The following is a 9313-nucleotide window of genomic DNA, read 5'->3' on the forward strand; positions in this document are numbered from 1 at the left end:
GGTCGTTGAATTCAGTGATGGTTTACGGTTCAGTGAAAAAATGACATGGACTGTAGTAAATTATCTCATCCAATAGATGAACGCCACGTTTCCATTAGATTGACGTGGCGAAGAACTATTGGGAAGGAATTGACATGACACGTAGAGGATTTTTAAGAGGTTACGTTTCAGTCATTTGGAACTGTGCTAAACGTGGCAATTATTCAGTGGCCCAGTTAGAGAGGGGTCCACTCTACAAGTTAATTTGTGCCTTTGGCCAAACTTAAATTTCATAATTTAGGAGTAGGATTTACGTTTTTTATTTATTATTATCCCCTGCAAATATCCATTCAAATTTAAATTTATTCAAAATTTAAAATATATGTTTTATTATTTTTAATTAATTTTAATATTTTTAGTTTTTAAATAATTTTAAAATTTATAGTTTTTAAAAATTAATTAATTACTAATATGACATTCATACGTCAAATTTAAATGTTAAAAGAGATGAAAAATTAAATAAAAAATGAAGTTGGAGGGCAAAATAAATTATTGTGACTTTATATTTTAGATAAAAATTAATTTATTTTTTGTTCATAAAAAGTATTATGATTTTAAAAGTAAAAAGATTATCAATATTAAGATGTAGATGAAGGACCATTTATTAATGATGATTGTTAGGACCATACTAAATTATTCTCTAATGCATAAACAAAATACTGTTTTCATTTATTCTTAGTTAATAGGAGTGTTATTTTTCTCTACCAAAAAAAATAGTAAGATCAAATGTGGCGCAATGTATCAAATATGATGATGAATAAAATCATATTTAAGATGTTAAAAAATTAAAATTTTAGATTGGAGTTCTGTTTTATGGTAACCTTTTTTTAATGTGTATTAAATTGAGAGAGTGGCGACAATTTTATGATAAAAAGGTAATAAAACCAGAGAGGTAAATCCATCAAATAAGATAATTTTGGTAGGCCATGGACTCTAAATCCAAATAATCTCTAAAATGGGCTACAGCCGGCACCCTTTTTTCGGGTTTTTTTTTTTTTTTTCTAAATTATATTATTTGGCTTGTATGCTTTGATTGGAAGACACTTAAAATTCATTGCATAACATTACTGGACTTTGTGATCAAATTATTATTATGTGAGCTAAGATTGCACAAGATTTGATTTAAAAAACATAAAAGTTTATTATTCCAAATGAAGTATTAAATTTATTTATTGTCGTTAGAATTTAGTAATTAAGTTCGATTGAGTCTTAGTTTAATTGGTATAAGTATTGTTATCAATATAGAAAGATGTGAATTCGACTGCGCTGAAATGCATTATCTTCCTATTTATAGGTTAGGAAGGGACTATGACTCAGTTATAAGTATTATATCAAAAAGAGCAGATATAATCAGAACCTATAATGAGATTATTCAACAAAACTTAGGATTATTAAAAGTAACAAACCCAAGCTTGATTTTCTTTTGCTTATTGGTTTTTTTTTTTAAGTGTAAGATAATAGAATTACATAAAAACATATTTTAAAAACATTTCTTATAAGATTTGCTAATTTAATTTGGGTGTAATTCCTTATAATTATATAATGATAATATGTTTGGGTAATCAATGTATAAGGAAAGGATTGTATAAAATAGGGACGACGAGTCATCTGTATCCTTTTATCAATAGTTTAATGTCATATCAGTATTTTCATCATATTTTCATCCTGAAAGAAAAAACAAATCTAAATGAAAATTTCATACAATCAGTTCTCATCAATGTAATTTTTAGGTCTCACCGAATTAGGTGTAATTGAAGTATTCTAATTTATTTTATTTAACGGTGAGATGTCATATTATTATTCACTGATAGTGCATGAAACTTATTCACCAACAATGCATCAAATATTCTTCGTTAAATCAAACGTCGGCCTTACAACTATTACAAGCAATATCGCATTCAAATTTTCCCATTTGGGAACAAAATAATATTGTCTTGAGGTGAATGAAGATTGGAAACATGGTATTTAGGAGACAAATTGCAACACAATGTTATTTGTTTCTACGAAAAACCAATCTAAGTAATGGTAAATTTTGTGAAATTATCGATGTTGAAAGTAAAAGAAAAGAAAAAGATGATTGCATAAGCACCAAATAGAAGAAGAGGAACAAGTGCATTGGGCTTCACAGTCGTTTACTCTTTGAAAACTACGAAATGGATATGAAAGATTTGTGTTTCTAAAGATCCAAGGAGAGTTGTATACAATGTATTTATATTATACCTAAGCTTTGGGTTGTCCGAAGGGTTATTCCATGCATGCTTGTTGGTTCTTTCACTAGTCATGTTGGCTCTACATTTTTAGGTGTTTTAAGTTTTTTTTCAAACAGAACCGTGTTAGATGTACTAATTGATTTAATCTCTAATAAAAATATGATTGTGTTGAATGTTTGAAATATCACACCTACAAACATAAAATTAATTTAGCATTGTTTTTTAGAAGCACTTTTGGGTCATTAAAAAAATGTTTTTGCAAAATTTTCCTATTTCCCAGAAACATTTTTAAAAAATTTAAAAATATCTTATTTAGTAATATTTTAATTTCAAAAGTATCTAAGAAGCGATGCTAAACTAGTCATTAATAAAGTTCAAATACCCAACAACAAATATCTGGTGGAACATGTCAAAGCTAAGTGCAAAAAGATAAAAGGACTAATGTAGTTTAGTCCATTCTGCAGAGTAGTCGAATACCACATGAAAATTATTGGAGAAATGAGCTTGAAAAGAACCAGAGAAATATCTTGTCGTATTCATATTCACATTCCATCATCTCCTTTCCTAAGCCTTTTTTTCTGAAAATTTCTTTGACTTAGAGCTGGACTCAAGCATTAGAAGATAATCAAGCTGTCAATTCCGATATCCCTTAACTCATCTTTCTAATTTTGCAAATCGAATTGGACACTTTTAAAACTCTTTGGTAGACCCAAATTTATGTCAGTTCGAAAAAGATTAACGATGCTAAAGCTTTATAAACTTGAACTTACTTTATAATGTGACTTGCGTAACATTACGTGCAAATTAGATTTGTCCATTGGTATGGTGATGAGACTCGAAGGTTCGCCCGAAAAATGGGAGGGTTTGGATAAAAATATAGGTTCGAAAAAGAACTTTGACAAAAAAATAAGATTTGTTTATAAAATGGGTCGGACCTCGGGTAAGACTTTCTTGGCTCATGCTCGACCCGACTCAAATATGAAAAAAAAATTTACTCTTTTTTTTACTATTTTTTTGCTTTTATTATTTTCTTGCTATTTTCTTGTTGCTTGTTCACTATTTTGCTATCATTTTACAATTATGTTACTATTATTTTGTTGTCATAATTTAGATATTGTATAACTCTTATTTTATTGTTAATTTTGTTACTATTTTTCACATTTGCTTGTTAAGTTACATTTATCTTAGTGTTATTTAAGTATACATATTTTTTAAATTTATTTTTAATTTATTAGAAAATATTTATGTTAATGTTTTAATATTTTTGATGTATTATATATTTTAAAAAAAATTATATAAAAAAATTAATATGAACGGGCTCGGGTTTTAGTATTTTTATCCAGGCCAGGCTTGGATAAAATTTGTGGCCCTTTTTCTAGGCCTAGCCCAGGCCTAGCAAACAAGCTAAAAAAATTTTTGGACCTGACCCGGCTCATGAATACATCTAGTACAAACATATTTTATCGAAAAAAAAATCAAATCCAATGTCAAAACAAGTAATTGAGATTTTTAATTAAAATGATATAAAAAGTAAAATTAATTTTCAAAATACTATAAATTACCCATTATTTATCAAACTAATATGAATGCTAGAATTATTTTAAGTATGGGCCACACTTGGAGGTGTTTGTGGGTCAGATCGAATTGTGTTTGGGTTAAGCCTAAATATAATATTAACATATTTTATATTTGCTTAAGCCTGGCCCGACTCGAAATATGAGCTTAAAATTTTGTCCAAACCCTTAATATTTGCAAAAGATTAATCCAAACACATTTTAAGTCTGCTCATATTATTTTTAATTATTTTTAAAAAAATATTTATATTATATTATTTTAATATTTAATAATTTTATTTTTATATAGTTATCTTAACATTATTTTAATCTTTACATTAGAGTAGTATTATATATTACTATTTGTTTATTTTTTTAATATATTTTAAATTATATTATATATAAAAATAACATAATATAAAATATTATGAACTTAAAATAAATGAGGTTAGACTTTGAATGTTCAAATCCAAATTCGCCCATATTTTAAATAGTTCTTATTTTTTTTATCTAAACTCATTTTTCGGACCTAATATTTTTACCTAAACTCTCCCAAATTTCGGACAGATCTTTAAATCTGGAAGAATAACTAAATCCATAAACAGTTGTATTGATTAGTTAGTATTTTAGGATAATGTTGCCCATGATATTTGCCACAATTAAAATTTTTGTAAAACTTTTTTTACAATAAAAGAGCTAAATATCATTAAAGCGAAATTAAGATATTTTTCAATGCACAAAAATTTTCCTAAATAATTTATAACTTATATATCATTTTGGAAATTAATTTTATTTTTATATTATTTCAATTAAAAAAAAAAGGAAAAGAGGTATCTGCCTTGAAGAGTATCTTGCAAACGACGCCGTTTTCCCTAGCTGGAGTCTGCCTCAGAGTTCAATATTACTACTTGTTTTTCCTCGTGGAAGAAACAAATAAATCATCGTTTGTTTTGCGGATTGACATCAAAGAGGACGACAAGGTACGATGAAACCCTTTCTAACTATCTAATCTCCATCTTCTGCTATTCATCTTCTGTATTTTTTCCCAAGTACCCAAATTTTTTTTGGCTTAACGAAGCCTCAAGAATTGAATTTTTATTCTTTTTGCTTCTTTTTTCAGGCATTGAATTTAAGGGATTGAATCTGTTAATTTTAGTAATATGGGGTCATCGTCCGTAATAACCCCAGAAGATGTGTTGGAGTCATTGATGAATGATGGAACCATTGATGCTCTCAGGTTGAAGATTATAAATCAACTAAAAGCCAATGTTAGTCCCTTTCTTATCTCTTTTATATTCAACCTGGTTTTATCTGGGTATTTTTGTTTTGATGTCAAAATAGTTCCCTGAACGTTTTTCTGGTATACTTTCCCTTGAATTTGTGCATTATCATGAAAAATTGCAAATTTAGTGATATTTGAGCTTGTTTGATAGCTTGGATTTGAATCTTCGTTCCTTTGTTGGAATGCAATGATCAATTATTGAGTGAACTCTTTGGCCGTACATAGATTTTGGAGTCCCCTTGTGAATCCAGTTAACTCCTTTTAGTTTTTCCTTCTTTATGATGTTATAAAGGAGAAGATTTTTTCTTTTTTGTGGGTACTGGTTATAACGTTACATACTTAATGTAATCTCTATAAATGTTTGACAATGATTTGTTTATTATATTTATTGTTCTAAGTTCTAACTTGGTTAAAGATGATCAATTAACTTAAGTTCTGGGATCTCCGTTGAAGTTGCTGATATTGATTGTGTGCTTTGCTGGCATTCCATAATTAATTAATATTGTATACAAAACCTACATTCATTGAATTTGAAGAGTAATGACTTATAACACTTCCTCCAATGTATATGATATCTTCAATTTCTATTTGCTATAGGAGGAGCTGAAGAACACAACCATCAAAATGGCAGCGCAGAGTAAGGTCCTCAACACGTCTGGTGCGGAGAAACAGACCAAAAGAGAATTGTTTGATGCACTTAGGCAGGAACTTGAGTGAGTCTTGTGGATCCTTCATTGTTCTTAACAGCTAACGCTCGATATTTCTTAGACCGTTTCATGTATTTCTTTCATGTTTTTATCCTCCCAGCCTGAGGAGAATTTTTTGATGCACTTAGGCAGGAACTTGAGTGAGTCTTGTTGATCCTTCATTGTTTTTAACAGCTAAAGCTCAATAATGCTTTAGATGGTTTTGTGTACTTCTTTCATGTTCTTACCCTCCCAGCCGAAAGAAAATTGTTTGATGCCCTTAGGCAGGAACTTGTTGTTTGTAACAGCTAAAGTTCAATAATGCTCTAGATGGTTTTGCGTACTTCCATGTCTTTACCATCCCAGCCTATATGTTTCTAATAATTTATAAAACTTTTTAAATCTTCACTCTCAATATGCTATTTGCTCCTGACTGGAAATCTAATGGGAATTAAAAGTAATGTGGAACTAATTTTTGTTCTTATTATTGGGCAGAACGCCAGTGCTCGAGAGGGCCTCAAAAGCAGTTTGGGAGTTGATTCTAGACAGCAATGGGCTAGGGAAGGAAATAAGTGAAACAGTTGAAAGAGTATTTTGTAAATTAAGTGGCAGGGAACCTCCACTGTTTCCTCATTCAAATGATATTGTTCTTCAGCCTGAAAAAGCAGTCGGAAATGAGAAAAGAAAAGGGAAAGAAAAAGAGTATGAAATCGAAAGGGAGAACTCTAAATCCAAATCAAAGAAACGAAGTTTCAACGACATGAATGCTGAGGGAAATTGCACTGACATCACTGGAACCTCTGGTGATACTCCAGCTGCACCGCATGATGCTAATTAATCTCCCACAACTAGCATGAAGATATGTTTATGTGTCAACAGAGACCATTGTCTCAGAACCTGGTGTAGTCTTTTGACTGGGAAAAAAATTCACCCTTCAATTTAGAGTGATAGAACAATACAAGAGTGCTAGGTTTAGTTCATTTCCTTGTTATCCCCAGGCCTGTTTCTTTTGGCTTTGCTTATTTACTCTTATTTTTTTAGCATCTTTTTGGCTCTTGCACAATAGAAATCCCCTTGACGCTCAATTATTTCTTGTCTTTGTTGTACTTTGATAGATTGCCCTCAAAAGAGACCATTTGCACTTAGAAGATGTCAAGTTCATAGCTTGCGAATTTTCAAAACAGATATGGAGGAAGGTATTGGCAGCTTGTGATAGTGAAAGAACTGTGGAATCTTTGCAGGATGAACTAAATTGGGCAGTATATACCAGATTTGGCATTTGAGAAACAGGAGACTCCATGGTGCAAGGGACTTAGCATGACGTCGTTTAACATAGTTGTGAAGATTCTTTTCTTTTCTTTTTTTTTTTTTTTTTTGATAGAAAGACCATGAGTAAGAATAAGGGCTGTTTGCTTTATGAATTTCTGATGTAATGTCTAAAATTATTTAGAGCTTCTTCCGACTCTTAAATAAGAGGATAATATATTTTAGCATATTCGAATCTACGTTCTCCTGTATTGACAATAATATTAATGCCAATTGAGATAAGACTTAATCAATATAAATGTTTTATGTTTAAATCTTTATACAAAATGTAAATATTATTTTTCAAAAATTTTCCTCTAAAGAATATAAACTATTTTTAGAAAGAGTATTAGAGTGGCTGACCTTAGTTAATTCTCACGAGTGGGTAGGAATGCCTTATTTTCAAAGTTTTATAAATAAAAAAATAAATATTGTTTTCAATTTTTTTTATAAAAGTCAATAAATATTATGTTCAAAAAAGATTCGAGAGCGATTGAACTTAATTAGGGGTGAGCATTAGATCGAGTCATCGAGTAAAGAAATTTTAAGTTAATTGAGTTGATGAATTCTATTTTAGTAACAGAATTTAATTTAAATTCTTTTTAATCGAGTCAAATTGAGTCGAGTTAACGAATCTTACTATTATTTATACTCAATGTTGCGTTTATATAGACCGATTATTTAACTAGTAGACGAAGAACAAGATTATTTAACTACATAAATAATATAATTATTTTGTCTTTTAATTTAATGGGTAAACAATTATTAAAACGATATAGTTTTGTCTTTTTAATTTAATGGTCTTAACTTTTTAACTTTTGAAAAATAAACATTTTTCAAAAACGAAGTAATTTTGTTTTTTATTCAAATTTTTAAATAACTCGAATTGTATAATTTATATTCGAATTAAATTAAAAATTTAAATTTTATTCAATTAATCTAAATAACTTAAACTATTTAATTCAAAATTTAAATTTTTATCAAAATTTTCAAATCGAATTTTATTCGCTCTTAACATTAGTCAACTAATTTGCAAGTGGGTGAGAATGCCTTATTTTAAAATTTTATCCTAAAGTATTTAAATTATGGCTTCTGCCTCTACAGTTTCATTTGATGATCGGACCTGTATCGAAACGTTCACTGATGAAGAACGCAACACCAAAAAGGTCAGATTCAAAAAGGTGGGAAAAGATTCAATAGACAATATGGTGGTTGACATGATTCCAGTCAAAGAAGTTTCTTGGAAAGAGAAGCTTATGGGAAAGAATGTTTCTGAATCCGGTGATGTTATTTCCGATGGAGACTTCGTCATTGAAGAAGGTGACATTCTTCGATCCTCCATTAATGAAATCCCTGCCATTGACTTCTCGGAGCGTTTAAGGAATTTTTTGGTTAGGGATATGGAAACTACCATAGTTGTCAAGCTGTTGGGACGGAACATAGGTTACGGGGCGTTACACAATCGTATTTCTAGCCTTTGGAAACCCTCTCAACCTTTTTTTCTGATGGATATCGAAAATGGATATTTCCTTGTCCGTTTCCAATAAAGGGTAGACTATGACCTAGCTCTGACTCAAGGTCCATGGATAGTGTTTGGTCACTATCTAACTGTTCAGCCTTGGACAATCGAATTCGATCCACTGAAACCTTTTCCAAATGTGGTTACGGCTTGGATTCGTTTCCCAGGATTACCGGGCTTCCTGTATAAGAAAAATATTTTAGAAGAGATAGGGAGTTTAATCGGACAAGTAATGAAGTTAGATTTCAAGATGGACAGTGGGGCTAGGGGTCAATTTGTGAGAATGTCTGTGTCGATTGATCTGCATAAGCCACTTATTTCTCAAGTCTCGATCAATGGCCGGATCCAAAGAGTGGAATTTGAAGGCCTTCCCACGGTATGCTTTCATTGTGCCAAATATGGTCATTTAAAAACTTCTTGTTCTTCTTTTTTGGCAGAACAGAACATACAAAGAGAGAAGGAATATGTACCTATGACGGCGGACAAGGACATAGATCCGGCGACAGTGACTGACGCTTATGGTCTATGGATGGTGTTCAGCGTAAATCTAGGCGTACTCCGGTCGGAAAGCCGAATCAACATACAAGTTTAGTGGAAGAAAATCGTGATGGGTCAAGATTCATGGCTTTAATTTCTGATGATAATCAATTGACAGATTTGGGGTGTAACGTCCCCTAACCCTATACCGTCGCTGGAATAGAGTTACAAGACATTACCAG

The 9313-nt window shown here is 30.6% G+C and overlaps 1 protein-coding gene across 3 annotated transcripts; it reads left to right on the top strand.

Annotated features, from left to right (window-relative positions):
• The first annotated feature begins 4636 nt into the window (after positions 1 to 4636).
• LOC108471016 (uncharacterized) lies at positions 4637 to 7335 on the top strand. Of its 3 annotated transcripts, none has more exons than XR_001869442.2 (5): positions 4637 to 4782; positions 4923 to 5070; positions 5682 to 5797; positions 6266 to 6740; positions 6886 to 7335. XR_001869442.2 is itself a non-coding variant. In XM_053021923.1 (5 exons), exons 2-5 carry the CDS (start codon positions 4963 to 4965, stop codon positions 6981 to 6983), a joined length of 630 nt encoding a protein of 209 aa, XP_052877883.1. In that variant the 5' UTR covers positions 4637 to 4782; positions 4923 to 4962; the 3' UTR covers positions 6984 to 7335. The 3 variants fall into 3 exon arrangements, 1 of the variants encoding a protein (XP_052877883.1); XR_008274524.1 differs by having other exon boundaries at positions 6266 to 6670; XM_053021923.1 differs by having other exon boundaries at positions 6266 to 6573.
• Positions 7336 to 9313: the final 1978 nt, after the last annotated feature.

This window comes from Gossypium arboreum, chromosome 11 (assembly GCF_025698485.1).
Source record: "Gossypium arboreum isolate Shixiya-1 chromosome 11, ASM2569848v2, whole genome shotgun sequence".
Taxonomy (NCBI): domain Eukaryota; kingdom Viridiplantae; phylum Streptophyta; class Magnoliopsida; order Malvales; family Malvaceae; genus Gossypium; species Gossypium arboreum.